The 25,116-nt window shown below is 37.9% G+C and overlaps 2 protein-coding genes across 2 annotated transcripts; one reads left to right on the top strand and one right to left on the bottom strand.

The window, feature by feature from the left end:
- Window positions 1–1,209: 1,209 nt before the first annotated feature.
- On the top strand, window positions 1,210–12,257 carry LOC135470535 (proton myo-inositol cotransporter-like). Its single transcript, XM_064749538.1, has 9 exons — window positions 1,210–1,867; window positions 3,694–3,853; window positions 4,079–4,290; window positions 4,704–4,815; window positions 5,337–5,500; window positions 7,361–7,490; window positions 7,995–8,242; window positions 10,823–10,975; window positions 11,653–12,257. Exons 1-9 carry the CDS (start codon window positions 1,390–1,392, stop codon window positions 11,817–11,819), a joined length of 1,824 nt encoding a protein of 607 aa, XP_064605608.1. The 5' UTR covers window positions 1,210–1,389; the 3' UTR covers window positions 11,820–12,257.
- Window positions 12,258–15,870: 3,613 nt separating this feature from the next.
- On the bottom strand, window positions 15,871–25,110 carry LOC135470925 (proton myo-inositol cotransporter-like). Its single transcript, XM_064749974.1, has 10 exons — window positions 25,107–25,110; window positions 24,566–25,072; window positions 24,070–24,226; window positions 23,264–23,442; window positions 22,672–22,774; window positions 21,074–21,237; window positions 20,528–20,633; window positions 20,008–20,252; window positions 19,052–19,204; window positions 15,871–18,377 (listed from the first exon to the last, which is right to left on the bottom strand). Exons 1-10 carry the CDS (start codon window positions 25,108–25,110, stop codon window positions 18,241–18,243), a joined length of 1,755 nt encoding a protein of 584 aa, XP_064606044.1. The 3' UTR covers window positions 15,871–18,240.
- Window positions 25,111–25,116: the final 6 nt, after the last annotated feature.

Raw genomic sequence — 25,116 nt, 5'->3', positions numbered from 1 at the left:
GACTCGACAAGCAACAAAAAGTTCACTAACCTTTACTACATAAAACCATGTTTATATCTGATATACACTGATTCCCTAAGTCATCTGCAGTGTAGGCATGTCAAAGCCTACATGAGTAAACCATCTTATAACAGTAATCTGGCTGTTAATTAAACTTCTGAGCCAAACAGGTTAAACCTGTGACTAATATAACAGAAATATTAGTCCCAGGTCAAACCAACATCCGCCATGTTTCAAATGTTCTCCTCCTGATGCAGAAACCCAAAGCCTTTCCTCCACCATACCTGCTAAAAGAACTCACTAATCTGATACAAAAGGGTAATCAGCATAATTCAAAATGATCAATGAAAATGAGCATATCATCATAATTAAGGCAGATGTTGATTTCACTTGTTCGATTCAAAAATTTAAACAACTGGATTACTGTTTCAAAGATGGGATCGGTTTCTCAAAGCGGTGATAACGCTATGCCGGTAGCAAATACCAAGGCAGTGAATGCTTTAAGGAGAGTGCTGTAATGAGTTACATATGCACTTACATTTAAACAATTAAGAACAATTTTGTTGTTGTTGTATCTATTACACACGACCCAATTAAACTAAAACAGCGTACGTTACGTTACATAAATCCCGTATCAGTAAAATGAGAAAAATGTCAGAGTTTTGTAAGCAAAAGCAGAGGTGAGTGAGGAGAATAATTAACGGAGACAAAACACATGCAACTGAGTGAATACATGTAGCTGCTAAACTTAACCATAAATTTAAGATTTTTTTTAAAGATTTGCTATTCCAAGTTGACAGCAATAACACAACAAGAATTTCATATTACCTGACGTTATAAGATGTTTGGTTCCTGACCTGACGATAGGTTTTAGCTCACAACAACACCTCTTTCGGAAAATGAAAGTATTGGGACCCAGGCTTCCTAGTCTTTTCAAAAACTAAACTTAATAATAAATTCGAAAATATTAGTAAAATTATTCATTAACATTCTGATAAATTGACTAATTTGTATTAGTGTAATAATTATTATATAGAGCAGTCAATGATAGTTATCTAATAGTATGCTTATAGGAGTTTACGTTACAGTTTAGAAAAAGTACTTTTCGGAAACATTTTAGGTTAGACTTTTTAAGCCGACTACCGGTTGAAACAACATCAACAGTGCTTTCCCAGTTGTAAGGAGTTCGTGTGAAATAAATAAGGCTTTAAATGCGACTTTGCCTAAGATCAGTTGTTCGCGGAGCAAGAGGATTCAGTCTGACAGTCTTTTTTTTTTTCAGAAAAACTTAACGTTAAAAAATTCCATGAAGAAGGATAAAAAATTTGAAACTCGCGCTTTGATTGTGTGAAGTTCGTAAATTGTGGGCCTAGTGTGGGTCCACGTGAGATGATATCAAACAGATTAGAGATGGATCAGTTAGACTTTTACCCTTCATCGGAGAGGTCATGTCTGATCTCAGCCACAGAACCGCTATTGTCAGACATGGACTCGCAAGACAAAGTGAGCGAGCTAAAAGTAAAATCAGCGAACGGGAAAACACCTGGTTTTGTATTCACATTGACGTTCTTTTCAGCCATTGGAGGGTTCCTGTTTGGGTATGACACCGGCGTGGTCTCAGGAGCTATGCTCCTTCTCAAGGATTACTTCCATCTAAATTCTCTTATGCAAGAACTTATTGTCTCTGTGACAATTGCAGCTGCAGCTTTATTTGCTCTTGCTGGGGGATTTGCCAATGACTACCTGGGCAGGAAACTGACAACTGTGATTGGAAGTGTTGTCTTCACCTTAGGTGCTGTTCTTCTCGGTGCAGCACAAAATACTGCCATGTTAATTGCTGGAAGGTTGATTGTTGGTGCAGGAATAGGTTTGTATAGAGTAATGATATCTTTTTACTTTAGATACAATACTGTACCGTAAGGTCTCTAAGATTTAGTACTATGATACACAAAGCACTACAGAGTGGACATGGTGAAAGCTAACAAACTTGGGTAGGTAACTTGGCTGTTGGATATGGATCCTTAAGTAAACATTACAGAAAGAAACTAAGGGCCTGCCTTTCATTACTCTCACCACAACAGACTATTTTGAATTTAGCACTTCCATTGATCCTCTGTCGAAATAAGACACCTGATTTTCTTATACGACATAATACGAGTGAAAAAGTGACTCATGTTAGCCAACGAATGCTCCACATGAGCAAAATACCTTGGCAAGTGAGAGCAAATTTTCATTGATTGAAATAGAGGTGTTTCTTCATTATATTAACATAACTTGTACATTGTGTCCACTGCCAAGTCTTGCATGTTCAACGAAAAAAAAAAAAGAAATGATATAACAATTTCTGGTGTCACTGATTGTCCCCAAGTGAACCATAAATAGTCATAAGACTCGAACTCAATGAATTTGGTAAAATTTCGCCCATATTTAGCTTCTTGCTTCATTCAGTCACAGTATAAAATGATGCTGCACAGATGACAATGATATGCCATTCTATGGTCTTCTCGTTTGGTCATTCTGGATTATGTTATTTAGCCATCTGGATCAGATTTGGGAGCTCCTTCTCCAGAGGTAGTAGACAGAGGGCTGCTATGGACCCCTGCATGAGGAGAGTAACCAATCAATAAAAAAGCCTGTCATCGATAAATCTACCGCTTGCACCTCTGCTATCCCACATTAGAATTTTATTCAGACCTGGACAGTTGTAGAAAAAAGTTGTGTGACATCATTAACGACAAACATGAGCAATATGATCCGTAAAGTGCATAAAAAAATCAAAAGGTTAAATAAATTTAACCAAGTGGAAAACTGAATCAAAAAAATATACAAAGGTATTTTCAAACAGAACTGTTCTATGGTCTGTTATGCTTGCTTTTTTTTTTAAAAAAGTACAGGTGTAGTTTATGTCGTATGCTGACCTTGGCATTGGAATCATCATTGGCATTGGCGTCCAATAACTGTGAAAGCAATGTTAAGCAAAATGTCAGGGGTGGTATCCTAAAAAGTGCTGCCAGTATTGAGATGAGGATTTGCACTCTTGTAGAGCACAATAGCACGAGGGTTTTTTTTTTTTATTGTTGATTAGGTGTGAACATATTAAATACCATTAATTACTGAATTCCTGACTTAGTGGATTGTGTATTAAAATCAGTATTAAACAAAATGTTATCTGAAAATGTACTGCCTACCCTATGTTGAGCTCAGAGTTTGCACATATGCAGATCACAATAGGGTGAGGGGGATATTCCATCCTTGATTCGTTGTTTACATAATAAACATCATAAATCACGGAATACCTGACTTTGTGTATTAGAATGAGACAGAATGTTAGGGGAGGTATCTCACAAAAGTACAGCATGTATTGACCTGAAATTTTACATGCATTTGAGGCACAGTTGTACAAAGGTAATGTTTCATTGCTGATCCTATTTGTGCATATTAATTGCTGTAAGTGACCAAAGTCACGATTTCAGGTCTTTATGTATTGAGCTGAATTTTTTTATTTATGTGTCTCCTACAGGGGAGCTGTTTGGTAGCCAAATTTAAGTTGTTGTTTTTTTTTATACATTTTCTTCCCTTAACATTACCAAATGTGATGATATCTGTATGCATAGTATTTTAATGTCAAGCAGAAATTATTAAAAAAAACATTTGCTATGTGTACCACAATGTGTTTTTTTTTTTTAATTACAGGTATTGCATCCATGACTGTGCCTGTTTACATAGCAGAGAGTGCGCCGACACATTTGCGAGGGAGGCTTGTAACACTTAATAATCTCTTCATAACAGGTGGTCAGTGCATTGCAAGTGTTTTAGATGGTGCTTTCAGCTACAACAGAGAATATGGATGGAGGTATGACCTTAGCATGGGATTATTTTGTAAATTTTTTTTTATATGTTCCAGCAGAGTATTAAACTGTGAATCAAAATTTCTTTAAAATGGTCTTACATTAAAAGTTTGGTGAACCAAGACCTGAAAGGAGGGTTTATTTATTCTGTTGTTTAAATTAGATGAGTGTCTTTTGTGGTAAGCACTTCTTTATGGTTATACATGTAAATGTATCTTTATATATGACAGGTATATGCTGGGACTTGCTGGGATTCCCTCGCTTATTCAGTTTGTGGGGTTCATGTTTATGCCTGAAAGCCCACGTTGGCTTGTGTCAAAAGGGCACTTTGTCAAGGCAGAAGAGGTCCTGGTGTCTATCAGAGGAACGGACGATGTGCAGGAGGAGTTTAATGCCATAAAAGAGTCTTGTCAGGAAGAAATAGAACGACAGGCATCAAGAAGTATGTTATATACTCTCTTGTCTGTCTCTTAAGTACTGCTTTTTTCTAATACACAAGCTGAATAAATTATGTATTACAGAAATTAAAGGAAGTATCATTTACTTTAAAATTCAAGCCAAATTGCCAACTATTCAAGATCATTATTTTTGAATTGATAACCTAAATGCAAATATTAGTGATATTTTGTGCTTATGTTTTGTATATTTTTATGCAAGGTATTGTATTCAAGAAGTGAACAACATCATTTTCAGTAGTTTCTAATGGAGAATGAAAAATTTCGTATACTGTGAAAGGGCGGTTTCTGAGAATTTAGGCATTTATTGGTTTAGTTTAGTACAAAACTAAAACTGCTTATTCTCACTCCTTTTCAAGGTACTGCAATTTCACATTCTCCGTGAATGTCCTGTTTTCAGAGTCAGAATGGACCTGGCTGAGAATGTTGAAAACACCACATGTGAGGAGAGCTCTGTTGGTTGGGTGTGGACTTCAGATGTTCCAACAGCTGGGTGGAATCAACACTGTCATGTAAGCCATAAGAAGACATACCTAAGAAACTGGCCCTGTTTGTTACTAAAGGTCATAAGGTCATGGATTCACAGACTCATAATAACTTATTCATACATGCTTATTATGGGCCAACTGGTAAAATTTGTGACTTAAAACATAAAAGTTATGAATTTGAGATTTACGATTTACGAGAAACGGGCTCCTCGCATTTTACCAAAACACCTAACGTGTTCTTCCATGTGAACTGATGGCCAAATCTAGTGGGATAGTTTCCATTCAGCTGTGTCTGGTTTTATCCATTTATAATAAGACTATTGTCGTATGAGTTAGACTTCAGTGCAAAACAATTGAATATATCAATGCAATCAGTATACATATAAATAGTATTGAAAGTAAAGGCTGTTATTTAGCTGAGTATGCCTTTTGAAACAATTTTATGACTTTGTAACAAATAGATGTACTTTGTCGTATACCTTGTTTATTAGGATATTGACACAAACTGAATGTTGATATTGTTTGTTCTTTGATCTTGACAACAGGTATTATAGTGCAACTATAATCAAAATGGCAGGTATCAAGAACGAATCAACAGCAATTTGGCTCTCTGCGCTAACGGCATCATGTAACTTTATCTTCACCCTAGTGGGAGTGTGGCTTGTGGAAAGAATTGGTCGACGACATCTCGTATTGGGCAGCCTGATTGGTGAGTACACGTGCTTATCTGTAACAGTGCTACTGATGATCTAATTGTCATTTGTTCGTGTTGTCCTGTTGCTGTCTTGTTGTATTCAGATTATCATGGGTCTGGTGTCCTGTTACTGTCTTGTTGTCTTCACATTATCATGGGTCTCTGGTGTCCTGTTACTGTCTTGTCTTCAGATTATCATGGGTCTCTGGTGTCCTGTTCATGTTTTGTTGTATTCAGATTATCATGGGTCTCTGGTGTCCTGTTCATGTTTTGTTGTATTCAGATTATCATGGGTCTCTAGTGTACTTTTGGTGTATGTCTTCTTGTATTCAGATCATCATGAGTCTCTAGTGTACTGTTGCTGTCTTGTTATCCTCAGATTATCATGGGACTCTGGTGTCCTGTTGCTGTCTTGTTATCCTCAGATTATCATGGGACTCTGGTGTCCTGTTGCTGTCTTGTTGTCCTCAGATTATCATGGGTGTCTGGTGTCCTGTTGCTGTCTTGTTATCCTCAGATTATCATGGGTGTCTGGTGTGCTGTTGCTGTCTTGTTGTCCTCAGATTAACATGGGTCCCTGGTGTTCTGTTGCTGTTTTGTTATCCTCAGATTATCATGGATCTCTAGTGTACTGTTCCTGTCTTGTTATCCTCAGATTATCATGGGTCCCTGGTTTCCTGTTGCTGTCTTGTTGTCCTCAGATTAACATGGGTGTCTGGTGTGCTGTTGCTGTTTTGTTATCCTCAGATTATCATGGGTCCCTTGTGTCCTGTTGCTGTGTTCTTGTCCTCAGATTATCATGGGACTCTGGTGTCCTGTTGCTGTGTTCTTGTCCTCAGATTATCATGGGTGTCTGGTGTGCTGTTGCTGTCTTGTTATCCTCAGATTATCATGGGTCCCTAGTGTCCTGTCGCTGTTTTGTTATCCTCAGATTATCATGGGTCCCTAGTGTCCTGTTGCTGTTTTGTTATCCTCAGATTATCATGGGTCCCTTGTGTACTGTTGCTGTCTTGTTGTTCTCAGATTATCATGGGTCCCTGGTGTACTGTTGCTGTTTTGTTATCCTCAGATTATCATGGGTGTCTGGTGTCCTGTTGCTGTCTTGTTTTCCTCAGATTATCATGGGTGTCTGGTGTACTGTTGCTGTCTTGTTTTCCTCAGATTATCATGGGTCCCTGGTGTCCTGTTGCTGTCTTGTTGTTTTCAGATTATCATGGGTCTCTGGTGTCCTGTTGTTGTTTTGTTATTCTCAGATTATCATGGGTCCCTTGTGTCCTGTTGCTGTTTTGTTATCCTCAGATTATCATGGGTCTCTAGTGTACTCTTGCTGCCTTGTTGTTCTCAGATTATCATGGGTCCCTTGTGTACTGTTGCTGTCTTGTTGTTCTCAGATTATCATGGGTCCCTGGTGTACTGTTGCTGTTTTGTTATCCTCAGATTATCATGGGTGTCTGGTGTCCTGTTGCTGTTTTGTTGTCCTCAGATTATCATGGGTGTCTGGTGTCCTGTTGCTGTGTTCTTGTCCTCAGATTATCATGAGTCTCTGGTGTACTTTTGCTGCCTTGCTTTAATCAGATTTCCATGGGTCCTTGAGGTTGATTCCTCAAAAGCAGTTTTGACTAAATAACATAAATAATCTAAATAACATTAGATTTTAGACAACATTTTATATTTGATTAGAAGGCTAATTTGTGGTTTCGAGGGGTGAAAATTGGAAACAGGCATCAATGACATATATTATGTGAGCATCAATGCATCTTAATTTTGATTTCTTGGACCTTAAACTATGCAAATTTTTAGTTTTAATTTTTTCACTTCAGTCAGAACTGGCTTTGTTGAAACGACCCTAGGGTTATGTTTCCCTTATGCCCTCAGGTGTGCTCTTCAGCCTGGGCCTGCTGGCTGTGGGGTTCCAGTTGGCCGCATTTCACTCCCCACCTGTCACTCTGGAGGAGCCTCAAATGATTGGAGGTCAAGACTGGGAAGGTCATTGTCTCACAAAAAGGTACATTGCTCGTTCACCACATCTAGTGGCTTATAACAGGATTGCTTGTCACTTTGTAGTAGTGTCCGAGAAACAGGACTGAGAAAGATGACCTTTTCCTCACATATAAATACATGCATTGTATGATTAAAAAATGCTTTTAACCTTCACCTTGGGAGTCATGTTAGGTATTCAGAGCTTGAACCCATAATTGAGGTTCACAAAGATGGTCAGTTTTATGGCTGCAGAAACACACCAACTTTTCACCTGCAGAGTGAGTTCACTATTTATGTCAGTCATATGAACTTAATAAAGGCATGAGATCTGCAGGCTTTGCACAGGACCATGCCTTTAAAAGAACACTGTAAACTTGTTATTCAGCAGAGACCTAGGAAACAGGCGAGTGGAGAAATCTTTGAGATTCCCGTCTGATGAAGGGCACTTCATGCCTCCATCAATTGAAGACATCTTAACAACCAAGAAAGTAACCAAAACGTTACAGAATGATCTGTTCTTGTATTTCAGTTCCTGTGAGAGCTGTATAGAGGATGTGACGTGTGGATTTTGCTATGTTGACCTAGGCGAAGGAGTTGTGAATGGGACAGGGTCATGTCTAGTGACAAGCAGTGAGGACAGCACCAAATCTCTGGAAGGGCGCTGTAACCAGACAGGTTTGGAGGACACCCTGGTGTGGGCTTACGACTACTGCCCCACTGCCTACTCCTGGATGGCTATCCTTGGCCTAGTTGTCTACCTCATGTTCTTTGCTCCAGGTGAGACCGAAGGCTGTCTTACTAAGCTGTTAACTGTTCTGCTAAGTGTGGACTCTGGTAGGCTATGGACTGTTCTGGTAAGATATGGGCTGTTTTAGTAAGCTATAGAATGTTTTGGTAAGCTGTGGACTGTGGTAAGGTGTGGGACGGTCTGATAATGTGTGGACTGTTGTGGTAAGTTGTGGACTGTTCTGGTAAGCTATAGTATGTTCTGGTGAGCTGCGGACTTCTGGTGTGCTATAGAATGTTGTTGTATGCTATTGAATGTTGCTGTATGCTATAGACTGTTCTGGTAAGATGTGGACTATTCTGGTAAGCTATAGACTGTTTTGACTATGGAATGCTCTGGTGAGCTGTGGACTGTTCTAGTAATTTGTGGACTGTTATGGTATGCATGAGCTGTCCTTGCAAGCCTTGTGCAGTCCTAGAGAACCTTGAGCTACAATATTAAGCCTTGAATTGTCTAAGCAAGCCATGGAATGTCCTAGCAAGCATACATCTTAAAACTTAAAAGTTGGTCAGGCTCAGTGTTCAGTACAGACATTCCCAGAAAACTATTCTGATTGTACTTTAGTCTACCAAAGTTGTGGTCATTCTTTAGGCATATGCATATGTACAAAGTCGTAACAAGATAATATAGTTTCCAAGGTGGCTTGTGTTGTCACGAAAGGATGGTCCAGTCCTTGTTATGATTTAATATTAGACTGCCTAAAAAACCATATGAGACGGGATGACTACTTATTGCCATTGAAAGTGAAGGAAGATAGGATTCTGTTATATGGTTTCTCTGATTTGATAACACTGTGTGTTAGGAATTGTGTGACATCTGTCTTATCCATTCATCTCTGTCGTATCTTCACAAAGTTTCCATCGCTGCACTTAAACCTGCATAAAAACAGAGCTTTAAAGTGAAAGACAGCAGCCGACTAATGTTTTAGTTAAATATTTTTTTTAGATTTTTTTCAAGCCTGTGAAAGCTTAGTGAAACTTCGTCTTAACACAGCTTCAGCATGTCTCCATTATCAAAAAAAAGGCGATAACATGTTTACCCTAGCCCGTTAAATTCGAAGGTATTTTTTTGTATAGTAGGCAGTCTAAGCAGTAGCCTATGACAGATAAAAGTTGTGGGCTTCAGTGATGAAGGGCCTGGAAGAGTATTTCTTCCACTGCTTGAATTGTTGATGCAGTAGGCCTACTATATCATGTACAAGGAGCTCCAGCGACCCTGTTTAAATAGCCTAGCTGCAGATGGTTCAGGTCATATCCTCCAGAGGGGTTGTGCTGGTGAGTCTGACCCCTATTAAATGTGTACAAAATTACAATAGGATTGTTGTACAACTAGATTCATGCTCAATTCTGAAACAAATGAAAATAAATCAAGGCACCACTGAGGCTGATATAGGCAGTCGACTGTCACTAGATTTTATGCATCAGTTTTATAGCTATGGCTTCTAAGATGAAAGTAGTGCTGATCTAGTTTTCGCGGACATCAGAGAAAGAACCTCGGCTTGAACATGATGTTTCAATAATTCTAGTGTATTTTATTGAAGAGAACAGAAAAAAACCTCCCTTATATGCGAGGAAGACGAGGGAGCAAAATTTAAATTTTTCAGTTGTAATAAATGCAGAGGAAAAAAAATTATATCATAAGATCTAATTAATTTTAAACGTTGTCCTGTGAGATGCCATCTTCTCCTTCCCATAAACCTTCGACATACCTAATAAATTTTGCCCTGACTCATATTTGTTATTTAGAAAATGCTGACTAAATGGTAAAATGAAGGACAAAAAATGTATTTCGGGAGATGAATGTGTTTGGACCAAGACAGTATGCTACTACCCCACAACACTTTGTGAAGGAATCCTTCATGTAACTACATGTAACTAAATTATTGTAAACAGTCTCAAAATGATGTCTTATGGAGTAGTTCTGTGTTATCATATGTCACTTCATGGAGTGAATAAGTAAAGGGTAGGTCACAGATTAGGCCGCGTCGTCTGATAGCAACGTGTTTGATTGGATAAAATTATCAAGATGGCTTCCTCGACTCACACCAGCCATTTGTGCAGTATTGTCATTTTGTTCTACGTGTTATTTGGTGAAATCTCATTAAAACAATAAAGTATGATACTTTTTAGAGAGCTTGAGTATCCTGCTTTCAAATCAAATATATTTTAGCCAGGTGGTGTCTTATCCTTTAAGATCCTTTAACTATAAGAAGCATAAAGACGATCAGTGTCAAGCCTGAAATGGGAAGATCAGCTCTAATTAATATTTGCATCAAGAATTTTTACTTATATGATGGTGGTCACATTTATGGGGGGAGGAAACCGGAGTGTCCAGTGTAAACCACTTACCTTTGGCAATGTACTGACATATTTTCTCACATGTGATGTACAGATACGTACACCGTATTGGTTGAAGAAAAGTGGCCTTCAACCAACATTAGGCCATGTAAATGTCCACAGGAGTATCGTTGATAGCTTACTGTTCCCAAGGCCCCAAATTAGAGCAGGGGTATTAATATGTATACAGACACATCAAGCAATCACATATTTTCCTCTTGGATCTGTGTACAGGAATGGGTCCCATGCCCTGGACTATCAACTCGGAGATTTACCCCACCTGGGCCCGGAGCACAGGGAACTCGATATCAACTGCAGTGAACTGGAGCTTCAACTTACTAGTCTCAATGACCTTCCTCACTCTTACCGAGTCCATCACTAAATATGGTATGTTTGCTACTCATGCACACTGAATGGGGTTGTAGTGTCATGTGAATTCTTCATACGCGTTTGTTTATGATTGACACAAATTTACATGAACATTATTCTGGCTTTGTTTACCACAGCCAGGAATTTGTCTCTCTGTCATATTTATAGCATTTGATATGCATTGGAATTTGGGGTACCTTTAAAAATAATGGATCTAAGCTGTGTAGTCTGTTCAATCATATCTTTGCAATGACGTTTATGGGTAAACTGATTACAGATGCATTGCAAGAGAACAGTGGTCAGTTCAAATTGGGCCTGTGTCACCATTTGCACATGAAAAGTATGTTCTTACTTATCTGACGCAACCTTGTGCAATGGGACGATGTATTACAGAAGATTGCAGAAAAAAGATGTTTTTGTATGCCATTATGCTACTTTAGATGTGTAAAATATCAACATACCAGTAAGCATGCACCTCTGTGTTTGTTCGACTGTTGGTTCTAAAGTTTGCAAAATGTTCATCTATCTGTTCACCAATAGTCACATTTCCTTCCTTTGGATACTTGACATCAGTAAGTGTAAGTTGAACCATGATTCAAGACTGTTCGTAAGTAAATAAAAAGCATCTGTGTCAATTTTGCTGCCCTGTCTTATTTCAGTCTTACACTGAATACCCTGTCATTGTTGTATTTTAGGTACTTACTGGATGTATACTGGAATTGCAGGACTTGCTGTGGTCTTCCTCGCCTTGTTCCTTCCAGAGACCAAAGGAAAGACTCTGGAAGAAGTGGAGGTGTTGTTTGCTGAGCCATGGTTCAAAAGTAGAAAATCTTCTCATTCAAATGTCCAAGAAACAAGATGAACATATCAATTATTGCATTCAAAGTATTTCTCTATACAGATGGCGTAAAGCCATATTCTTTCATTGTATGTACATGAATAGATGTTTGTTGGGATTACATGGATTACATTCTTGATTCTTGATATTGTACTGAAATGCTTTACAGTATGTGTAAAGGCCCATGAAACCTGTTTCAATATTTACTATCCGAATATTTTGGTTCAGGTGGGAGTACAATTTTCAGTTTATATTATCATTATTTCAGCTGTCTTGGTTAAAGAATTTTGCTTAAAGAGCCCCCCAAAAAACAATAACGAAGCAAAGGATTCTGATGCAGGGGATAAAATGGCCTGTGGGCAGTGATGGGGGAAACTAGGAATTCAGTTTGGATATTTCATGAATTGGCTTGATAGGTGTTTATAATTGTATGCTTTATATTCGAAGGATTATATTCTCTGATTGGTTGGTCATTTTCCCAGCTTTGCCTCTGCATTAAAAAATTGAAAATCTGAAAACTTACTATTTCATCAATTCAAATTTTAATGAATATTGTAAGCAGATTTTACTTTTGTGGTATAATTGTTAATAATGAAATGTCTTTTGTATGAATAAATAGCTGCTGTATAAGTAAGGTAATTAAAAAAAAATGATTTGCTCAAAATATATATATATATATATATATATATATATATATATAGATGTGAAAGCTTTCTTTTGTGAAATTATTTTATGCATAAGGTGTTCACCTGATTTACTCCTTTTTACATGTCATTAACATGTATAATATATCTGTGATTGGAGCAGAATTTACAAATATTGTGTTCAGGGGATACATGCATAGATTATTTATGCAGATGCGTGTATAATGTTGATCATTTTTACACATGCACTGTATTGTATCAGTTGTAATATTTTCTCAGGCCTATCACTCCCATTGATAGGGGGACATCTTACGTGTCAGCCAAAATATGGTGCTACATTCTTATGCATATTATCAAGGAACATCTACCCATCCATATAAATAAACCTGTAGAGCAAAGCATTGTAATTGTGATCTCTTTTAAAAAGTTTCACACCTAGATTTATGTACTTATCATTTGTAGAGTTACAATTAATATTTAATATCTGTATGAAATACACTTGTCATTAGTTAGTGTTAATGCCGGATTCCTGTTATAAAACAGAGTTTTGATACTTACATTATTAATATTAAAATACGCTGCTAAACCTGTCCACCTGATAATCTTGACTTTTGATATGTAAAGTTCCTATTTCAATTTCTTCAACTAGTTTAGGGACCACACTATTTGTTATGAAGATGGTTGATCTGATATTACTTAAGAAGTGTTCAAACCGTATATGAACAATGTCAATCTTATTATGTCACACATTTTAATGTCCCTATCATGTTACATATTCGCAAGCAGATTTTGCAAAATATACTGTTATGTTGTGATATAGTTCTATTTTTTCAGGGAGATTGCATTACAATATTGTTGTGTGATATAGGCCTACAGTGGAAAGTATTTCAGAATAAAATACTCAATAACTTTTAATTTTGAAATTTCTATTTCACATAGATCTATCAAGCAGCTATAAGCAAATTCTTAACTTGTTTGTAGTGTTCTTACATCCGATGATAAGACATTTTCAGCATATGTACATTTACATGTACATTAAGCTTTTGCTTTTTGATGTGCCTGTATATATTTATAACCTCTCTTGCACAAGGCAATGTACAGAACAGATTAATTGTTTAATTTATTAAATTTTCAGCAACAATATTTCTTATAAGAGGTGAATAAATAGTCTAAATGGAGTGCTAATCTGAAATGAACAACAGATTTTGTTTTGATATATAGCATATCATTTATCTTCTCTCTTCATCTCAAGGCTAGCATCTGAAAAGGTTCTCTTCAGTACTTATCACACATTGTCATGTTGGTGTCTTTATAGTGATGTCTGGGATGAATGAAGTCCTCAGTTCTTGGTGAGGTCAAGGACTGAAAGTTTCAATCGTGTATTCTTGGTGAAAGTTTCTCTGGTGTATTCTTGGTTAGAGTTTCTCTGGTGTATTGCTAGGTCAGGGACTGAGAGTTTCTCTTGTGTATTCTGAGAGTATGTCTAGTTTATTCTTGGTGAGGTTGAACTGAGACTTTCTTAGGTGTATTCTTGGTGAAGTCACGGACTAAAAGTTTCTTTGGTGTATTCTTGGGAAGGTCAGGAACTGAAAGTTTCAATAGTGTTTTCTTGGTGAGTTTCTCTGGTGTGTTCTTAGGTCAGGGACTAAGTGTTTCCTTGGTGTATTCGTGGCAAGACTATCCCTGATGTCTTCTTGGTGAGGACCTTGTGTATTCTTGTTGAGGTCAGGGTCTGAGAGTTTCTCTGGTGTATTCTTGGCGAGGTCAGGGACTGAAAGTTCCAATAATGTATTCTTGGTGAGAGTTTTTCTAGTTTATTCTTGGTGAGGTCAGGGACTAAGTGTTTCCTTGTTGTATTCGTGGCAAGACTATCCCTGATGTCTTCTTGGTGAGGACCTTGTGTGTTCTTGATGAGGCCAGGGTCCGAGAGTTTCTCTGGTGTATTCTTGGTGAGGTCAGGGACTAAAAGTTTCTCTGGTGTATTCTTGGTGAGGTCAGGGACTAAAAGTTTCTCTGGTGTATTCTTGGTGAGGTCAGGGACTAAAAGTTTCAATGGTGTATTCTTGCTGAGTTTCCCTGGTGTATTAGGTCAGGGACTGAGAGTTTCTCTGGTGTTTTCTTGGTGAGGTCAGGGACTGAAAGTTCCAATAATGTATTCTTGGTGAGAGTTTCTCTGGTGTATTCTCGGTGAGGTCAGTGTCTGTTTCCTTGGTGTATTCGTGGCAAGACTATCCCTGATGACTTCTTGGTGAGGACCTCCTTGGCCGAGGGGGTTAGTACGCTGGCATGGAACAACGACCCAGGAGCCAATGTGGTAGCTGTGAGTTAAAGTCCAGCTCATGCTGGCTTCTGCTCTGTTCATATGTTGGACGGCCTGTCAGGAACTTGTGGATGGTTGTGGGTTTCCTCGGGTTCTGCCCGGTTTCCTCCCACCATAATGATGGCCGACGTCTTCTAAGTGAAATATTCTTGAGTACGGTGTAAAACACAAATCCAATAAATAAATATATATTGTTGGTGAGGTCAGGGATTGAAAATTTCTTGGTGAGAGTTTCTCTAGTTTATTATTGGTGAGGTCAAGGACTGAGTTTCCTTCGTGTATTCTTGGTGAGAGTATCCACTGTGAGGTCAAGGTTTCAGAGTTTCTCAGGCATATTCTTGGTGAGGTCAGGAACCGAGATTAACTAAAGATGAGGACTGTTTAGATCATGTCTGTGGAGGTCACCACTGTGGGGATTGTGAGGGGTCTTTCATGTTTACCAAGTTCTTTTTTGTCAGCTCTATGTGAATAGAGTTCCTTTTAACTAGTCTTCCTACCCAGGTGTGTAAATGTGTAACTGAAGCACTTACTTACTATTGAAGTGAAGTGGATTAGTGTTCAATAGAAGTCTCAAAACATTACAAAACATTCGGTCATGAATTAGGCATGACAGAGCGTCCTCAATCTTATGGGTGCCGAGTATCTATGGGGCCACATTGGCTGTAGAAGTTCTTAACCTTTACAACCTCTCATGCAAGCCCTCAATTTAGAATACATGCACTTGTACATGTATCTACATGTAGTGGTGTTGGCTGAAAGGAGGTGGTTAAAGACACCTTTGGTACTAATTCTGTGTTTTTAGAGTGGAAATCGATGCATTTCACCTGAAATGAAGACCTCTTCCCAAGCCATTATGGGTGTACACTGTATTTGGAGATCCATCTCCCAGCCATCTGCATGTAATTGGAAATCTCTATAATATTTTTTTTCCTGAACAATGGGCAACAACGTGCAGAGGATTATGAAAGCAATGCGCTCTGTTCTTGAAGTTTTTTTTTCACTCCTAATATAGAACAAAAGGTATTAAAAACAGGACTAACAGCAGCATCTGTGTTATAATATAATACATAAACTGTACATCAGTTGAGCAACTGTTCAACATAATACTTGCAAATTATCATATCTTTCCCAACTTCAACTTTTCACAAAGTTTACAATATTATATTGCACTTGAAATATGTGGAGGAGATTAAGGATTTAGCAACAAGATTGAAGGACACCTGAATAAAAGCAACATGTAATCAGAATACAAAACTAGTTTCATATTTAAACTGTTGAAATAAAGATACAATGTACACATTGGAGAGCCTTTGAGACTGTGGAAATATTAAAAACATCTATAATCAACATTAGAAAGGCTACATGTATTTTACTGATTGCTCATGAGCAAGTTTTTCTTACACAATTAGACAGACATGAAACAATAGTATAGATCATTTTCCCACAGAACAATTAAAACCATATACGTGAAAACAACTGGCAGCATGAGAGTTAAAATACACCATATTAATTATTATCTTCTTTTTTTTTTTTGATTAAGGATATGAATTGGATTCAAATTTAAAATTTGACTTACATGCCATTGGTCAAGTTTATGGAATGAAGAGAGCTAGATCTTATACACAAAAGCCACAGGCTGTCCTTGGCACATTGACATAGTTTAAAGTCTACTACTTATAAGATACATGTAGAATTGCTCAACTTTGTCTGTTTAAATACAACTTAAACGTATGTCAGAAGATAAATACATAAAGCTCCTAAAGTCAATATAAACTATTATCATTTATCTAAACATGTAGACCCCTATCCATGATGTGATCTGCATGAATAAGTCATTTCATTAACAGTATCACAGCTATTATCACAGCTATTATTACACATATACAAGTCTTGATTCAACTGACCATAAACTAACTAATATAGAATATATTCCCAAACGCACAGAAAAGTTAATCATTGAAGTAGTATATTATTTACTTAAAATAAAATCATAAAATTTAAGACTACTACACTGATTTTGTCAGAGTACTTTCTAACCCACTATTTTCTAGAGCACATTAAAAGCCCGCTTTGTAATATTTCTGTAGAATATTGCCAGAGCCATTTTGAGATGAAACTCTTTTGTATCTAAGGTAAAATAGTTGCTGGTTGCTCGATATAGGCTGGCTGGTTCCCTCCCACTGACATTAGATGGCCCTAATCACTGCAGATGTAGGGGTAGACACAGTATAAATGGGATACTGGCAGAAGTCGGAAGTGGGATGTATTACATCATTTCAGTTACACTGGACATTCCACTGCAGCGTCAACACTGCTAATGTCACAGTGGGTAGATCAAATATGTCACAGGTGAAACTGCATAACACAACATGCTGTGTCGTGCAACACAAGACTTGCTTCTGTTCTATCTGTGCATAGTTTTGTGACACCACAGTGGTGTTGTACATTGTGATGTCAAATCCTAATGTTGGGGAATCACAACAATCCCATTGTAGCCATACTATTACCTGTTCACGTGGCAAAAATAGAAACCAGATCAAATTTGAACTAGTATAAATCGAAGCCAGTTGTAAAAAAAATGCTTGTGTTCACACGACCATGTGGCCAAGCCTGTTTTAAACCAGTTCAGGGATTTGTCCATTCACATGGTCACATTTCAGCCGGTTTAGTCATTACGACATCATCCTGACCTCCATGTAGCCGGGCATTTAATACAGTTACCGTTTCGTTCACATGACGCAGATAACCCTGCTCAAGCCCTGAAACTGGCTTAAAACAACATCGATAGCTGGGGCAAATAAACCGGAGTAAATGCCCCCAGTTTGCGTTCACACAGGCGACGTCAAACTGGCTCAAAGCCACTATCGCAAGTTAAACCAGCTTAACTTTGCAGGGTATTAGTTGATAGGCTTTTCCCTCTGTGAATGTGTTACTATATATAAATGACCAAACATAGGTCAGATAGCTTTGTAATGTACCTAACATCACATTCAAGGTACACAGAGTACGTCAGGGAACCAGACTTATGTTACAGGGTGACTTCTTTTACTTCAGCAATAAAAAAGTTCAAACTCGAAAATCCCTATTGAGGGGTTAACGCAGAGTCAGAGGCAGTTAGCATGACTTTGATCAAATTTATGACTTATAAACTGTTCACTTGAAGCCATATAAACATAGTAACAAAGTTACAGGCAAACTGTAAGAGATTTGATATGTGGTTTTATGCAAATGCACCAATTAAGCACCTGCACATGCATTTCACTGCAAATACCAGAGCCAATAACATCACAGATAATTCTTGTGTGTTGGTCTTTCACATAAAGGTGTAATACCGGTATGTACATTCTTTACAGAATATGTAATTTAGTAAATATTCTTGCATATAAATATCAGACCTGAGAATATCAAATTCATAAGATAATTTTTAAGGATCGGAAGGCATTTTCCATGACGACATTATACTGATGATGTTTAATAATATCTACCAAGGACAAACAAGCCATGGTTGTGACAGCACTTTTTCCATCTCCTCCAGTGACCTACCCTTGGTTTCCGGGACAAACCATATCACAAAGAGAATACCCACCACAGCTAACCCAGAATACAACCAATAGGTACCTGAAAAAGATGATAAAAACTTAATTACTGGCTATGTCACCTATGCAAATCCGCTGGCAGAAATGTAGGCCTATACCGGTAAATCAATTGGGCATCTTGAGTCACCCGTTTTTCTAACAATGTGCATTTCCAGAAATCAGCCATTGACAAAGTGTCATGGTTATGTACCATCTTCACCATTGAAAGTGTACACTACACATATCAATTATGTCACTCATCATATGTCCATGTGTATCTGTAAAGGGGACAAAATCTTGGCAAATGACCATACTACATCTACACACTCTGCTATTTAAAATCCATAATCCCCCACAGACAGGACTATCATGTTCAACAGCATCGGCAAATCATCTGAAGTCCTAAAAACATTTACATATTTTGACCTATGGTCATTAAAAGATCATTTATCAAAACTGATAGGAAAACAAGACATTGCAATAGTCCAGAGTGAGGAACCATAAAGTCATAATTGCTTTGCTTAAAAACTTTGCATCTCTAACCATAATTTAGTTGTCATGAGTAGGGTATTATGCCCGATATGTGTAAACTCAACATTGTGTAAATTTAAATGTTGCAAAACAGAATGACTCTTACTACATTTGGTTAAAGTTGTCCTATCTCTGTAACATCAACATTGTATACATTTCAATTTTGCACAACACTACCATTCTTACCATATTTAGTTAAAGTCGTTGTTAAGGTGAGGAATGTCATGGCAATGACGAGATTGAAGGTCCAGTTTGTTGCCGTGGCCAACGCATTTCCTGCACTTCTCGCCCACAACGGGTAAATCTCAGAGTTCATTGTCCACGGAACAGGCGCCAGACCTGGAATTTACCGGAAACAGGCACCATGATCAATTACAACACCAGGGACCACTTTCACAAGACTTTGCTGGTCAATTTTTCTTAACTTTCCTTGTAAATCATGTTGTTTTATGGCAATACATCCTACACAATGCAGTTTGTGAAAGTTATGAGAAATTTTTGATGTTTTGTGTAAGTGAACCCCACTCTTATGTCACAGAGGCCAGTGCCACTTATACAGGTTACCCAAGGTTTCTCCTGTAAATAAGCATTTGCAAATAATCAGACATTTTGACATATTTAAAATGCTTTTCAAAATGAAACTTATTCAAATTTCATTTACACAGAAAAATACAAAGCAAACAATTTTTTCTTTCAATGTTGCAAATTAAATAAAACACAAACATTAAGAAACAGTCTGCCAACTGTAGGACCAAAACACACCCGAATGAATGGTTGACGTTTAGTGAAAGAAATAAAATTTCACCTGAAAAGGGAATTTTAAGAGGCTAACAAATATCATAAAGTATTAATTTTGGTGCTGAAACCTACAATTGTCCAATAGGATAGGCCCTATAATCCTACCTTTGCAACAAACCTTAAATCATCTTTCTACATATAAGAGAAATAACCTCTCAGAATCACAGAATGATCTAGTGACTTGTAGACACATGCGAAATTTTGAATCATTTTAAGAAATTAAATACAGCCCAAGCATTGATAACCTGAAAGATTATGGTTTGGCAAAAATCTGATTACAAAACTATTATTACAGAGGTGAACCATATATACAAGATAAGCCAGAAAATTTGCTCAACTCTTACCTGGAGCAAAGGACACTATGTACATGATCATTCCCAAAAAGGTGATCCACGCATAATTAGATGGACAGAAATCATAAGCCCAGATGGAGCTCAGAGTTGTTTGTTGTTCTGCACTGCAGGGGCCAGCTACAGAGTTCTCTTTGTACGCCCCTGCGGTGACCAGACAAGAGCCGTTTGTGAATGTACCGTTCTGATCATTGAAACAGAACCCACAGTTTGGAGAGGCGTTGCACTGGTCACAGTCACTGTGAATACATATGATGTTCAAGATATTAAAACAGGTCAGATTTACACTACTTATCACAATCAGGAAAAAAAGGGTTTATTTTAAATCCAAATTCGAAAAAATATGTTTTTCTTCGTTTCATGGATGGAAACAGTTTATTTTGGGGGAGCTTGTGTATTTGCTGTTTGCTGCAATGTAACTCACTGAATATTTAACTACAACATCTGAAATATTTTGATATCTTCTGTAGGCATCTTTAGAAATTGCAGAATACTATAAACAGAACAGGCATACCTATACTTTAAGCATTCTTGACTGGATGTTTCCTTTGTTACTGCAGGTGAGTGAACAGCTGCCAGCTGAAACCCTGTGGCCAATACTATCAGGCTAACTAGAACACCTTGATGAACACAGACAAAATTAAACATCATTAATATCTGAATGTCGTAGCTTACATTCAGATCAAATCTGATTAGCCCACCAAAAGTAGCCCTTCTCTGTATACTTGCTATAATGCTATAAATGTTTTTGCTTACACATACTGTACCTGAATGTTAATAATGATCAAAAATGGTTTTTCTCTCCACCCAATATTAGTTTCCAACACCTGTTTTATCTCAATAACTAACAAATACTAATCTATATACTAATCCTAATGAAGACACTAAACTTGATAAATGGTTTTCTGGCGATTTTATATTTTATCTTTAAATCTCAAATCACTGTTCACTCGCAGGTGCTCCTCTACGAAGCTAATGACTTCACATGTTTTTCTCCATTCCATTTTTTATCTTTAACATTTAAAATTCCATTTTTCATCATTACCTTTCAGGTGCTTACCTATAAAGCTAACGACAACTAATGGTTTTCTCCCCACTCTATCGATAAGAAACAGAGCCACTATTGTAAATAGTACATTGAAGCCTGATACAACACAAGACAACCAAATAGCTAGGCTGTTCTCCCAGACACCTGCCATCTTCATTATGGTTGCTGTGTAATACCTGTAAAACAAATAAATAACCAATTTTATTGGCTGAAGAAACTGTTGCACTTGGAGTAAACAATCAACATGTGACTTTATCATATTAGTAAAAGCAAACACTATCGACTGCTTCTTGCCACAAAGGCCAATGAGAACAGTTCTTTATTCTTTAGGTATCTACAAGATAGGTTTATTCCCATAGGTACCTGTATAAATGTGTTTATCCCTTTGTGTTTATGCCTGGAAGTACCAACATATCCTTTGTTGTCTTTATCCTTTGAGGTTTCTACATATCTGTGTTTATCCCTGGAGGTACCTACATATCTGTGTTAATCCCTGGATGTACCTACATAACTGTGTTTATCCTTGGAGGTACCTACATAGCTGTGTTATCCCTGGATGTACCTACATAACTGTGTTTATCCCTGGAGGTACCTACATAACTATGTGTATCCTTGGATGTACCTACATAACTGTGTTTATCCCTGGAGGTACCTACATAGCTGTGTTTATCCCTGGACATACCTACATAGCTGTGTTTATCCCTGGATATATCTACATAACTATGTGTATCCTTGGATGTACCTACATAACTGTGTTTATCCCTGGAGGTATCTACATAACTATGTTTATCCCTGGAGGTAACTACATAACTATGTTTATCCCTGGAGGTACCTACATAACTATGTTTATCCCTGGAGGTACCTACATAACTGTGTTTATCCCTGGAGGTACCTACATATCTATGTTAATCCCTTGAGGTACCTACATAACTGTGTTATCCCTGGAGGTACATACATAGCTGTGTTTATCCCTAGAGGTACCTACATATCTGTTTTATCCCTAGAGGTACATACATAGTTGTGTTTATCCCTTATGGTACCTACATAACTGTGTTATCCTGGATGTACATACATAACTATGTTTATCCCTGGATGTACCTACATAACTGTTTATTCCCTGGAGGTACCTACATAGCTGTGTTATCCCTGGATGTACCTACATAGCTGTGTTATCCCTGGATGTACCTACATAACTATGTTTATCCCTGGAGGTACCTACATAGCTGTGTTTATCCTTGGAGGTCTCTACATAACTATGTTTATCCCTGGAGGTACCTACATAGCTGTGTTTATCCTTGGAGGTATCTACATAACTATGTTTATCCCTGGAGGTACCTACATAGCTGTGTTTATCCTTGGAGGTATCTACATAACTATGTTTTATCCCTGGAGGTACCTACATAGCTGTGTTTATCCCTAGATATATCTACATAACTATGTGTATCCTTGGATGTACCTACATAACTGTGTTTATCCCTGGAGGTATCTACATAACTATGTTTATCCCTGGAGGTACCTACATAACTATGTTTATCCCTGGAGGTACCTACATAACTGTGTTTATCCCTGGAGGTACCTTCATAGCTGTGTTTATCCCTGGAGGTACCTACATAACTGTGTTTATCCCTGCAATCTGCTGAAACATTTGAAGTCCACATCCAATGAAAAGAGCTCTTCTTACAGTCTTACTCCTAAACATTCTTCCCAAGATACCTAGATTCAGAGAGAAAAAAATAATAAAAAGACATGAAATAATATGAAATCAGTATACCTCCCATATTTTTTTACATATATTATTCCTTGCTTTTGGGAATACATGAATTGTGTATGTATGCCTATTAGTCACTAATATACATTTTCAATAGCTATTCATGTGGATGGTTGTGGCTTTTCCCCGGGTTCTACTCAGTTTCTTTCACCATAACGCTGGCTGCCCCTCGTATAAGTGAAATATTCTTGAGTATGGCGTAAAACACCAATCAAATAAATAAACAAACAAATAAATAAATTAAATGCTATTCAAAGAAATGATACCCCAGGTTCTGATAATGGTGTTGTCATTGTGTTATATTCAATTATGTAGTTCCCCTCACTTCCCTACAGGTTGCCAATCATCACGAATATCCAGTATAAATGGGCTCCAGATTGCATTAAAATTAAGGCTATCTTACCAAACTGTGACTGTACTGAGTCATGGTTGACAGGTGTTTTTCAATGGCTGCGAACTCCTCAGAAACTTTTCATAGCCCCGGATTTTCTTAAGAACGAACTCAGCATCTTTTAACCTTCCTGCACTTACAAGCCAGCGAGGACTTTCTGGCATGAACAGAAAGCCAATCAGCTGAAAGGCAGATGGAACCCCTGCCAAACCAAGCATATACCTGCAAACACACATACTGATACAGCTATATGTACATGTAACAAAACAAGTACAGGCGGGTATTTTGCCGATGGCAACCTGAAAGTTCTTAGATTGACAAATGATGAGGATATAGCCAAGAAAGATCTATCCCAAGGGGCTGTCCCCAACAATCTTGTGCCTTCAAACAGCAGAAAACTATTTTTTCTGTGATATTGCAAAACGATTGGTGTTATGTTGATACTTTGAAACCGTTGCAGACAGGATTATTACTTTTCCGTATTTGTGTGGACAAATACGATTGTTCAAACGATAGTGTGAATCGTATATGTCATTCCCGGAATAGAAGAGATAAGCACATGCTTTATGGGGACAGTCCCTAAGAGCGCACAGACAAACAACCATAAAGGCTGAGAAAATCTAATGTGACCATGAAGAATTAGAGTGCAAACATCAAAAATGAAGCAGAGTTCAGGTGCATGTACATATTAGCAGCTTTTATGCTGACAATAACAAGTTTTTCTTGGGAGATGCATATTTTCATATGTGTTTATAAGGTGGAGGTTAGACAACTCATCTGGTCTGTTTTGCTGGAAAACTTGGCAGGATAATTCAACAGTTTACATTTCATTAAAGCAGTGGCACCCACCTCCACCCGTTGGGAATGTAGCTGAATGCCCCAGCAAATACGTTTGCACTGAACATTCCAATGGTGATCATAAACTGATGGACTGTGACAAGCCTGCCTCTATTCCATGGTGGCGAGCATTCTGCGACATACACTGGAACAGTCGTTGATGACAACCCTGTGAGGCACAAATGGTGAAAGACATTTAGTATATCTTGAAACACACACAAAAGTACAAGTACAGGACCTACATTTACATATGTTAGGATGCATCATAGGCTTTATACATTTCTACTACAGGTTTCTACTGGTTTTGTAAGATATGAAACATGCAAGGGATAAGATAGCATTAAAAAAGAAAAGCAATTAAACTACTCAACTACATATACACATTACTGGATGACTTATCAGCACTGTGCAATTCTATCTTGTAAGATATCTTGTATTTTCCTCACGTCTGCTTTATTATTATTGGTAAGCAATATATCCAAAAATAAAATACATAAAAAAAACATACCTATACCAATTCCAACGACCAGACGTCCAATTATAAGCATCGCCAAGTTCAAGGCAAACCCAAGAACAAGCGCCCCTATGGTGAAGGCAATACTTGCGATAATTATGGTACGCTTGCGTCCAATAGTGTGATTCAGCATGCCACCAATAAGGGAGAAAACTGCTGCAGCTGCAATGGTAACGCTGATGACTGCCTCCTGTTGGATATCCGTTAGTTCAAATTCCTCCCGAAGGTACAACATGGCACCTGACACAATACCTGTGTCATAGCCAAACAGGAAACTTCCACATGCAGCCAGGAAAGTCAGCCACACAACAAAGCATGAAGTTATACGATGACTGGGCGGTGACTTCTCTTGTACCAAACTGCCATAGTTCTGCGGACGCACTGCCAAATCTGCACGACTGGAAATCACAGAATCCCTGCCACCATTCTGCTCTAGGTCATGTGTTTTGCTCCCCAAGCATGTCTCTCCAAAGTTATCTTCCCCTAACCCAGACCCCTCACCTGTCAACAAAGGAGCTTTTGACCTTTGCCTTACTCATCTGTGC

Source organism: Liolophura sinensis, chromosome 7 (assembly GCF_032854445.1).
Source record: "Liolophura sinensis isolate JHLJ2023 chromosome 7, CUHK_Ljap_v2, whole genome shotgun sequence".
Lineage (NCBI taxonomy): Eukaryota > Metazoa > Mollusca > Polyplacophora > Chitonida > Chitonidae > Liolophura > Liolophura sinensis.
This window is presented reverse-complemented; position numbering and strand designations above follow the sequence as displayed.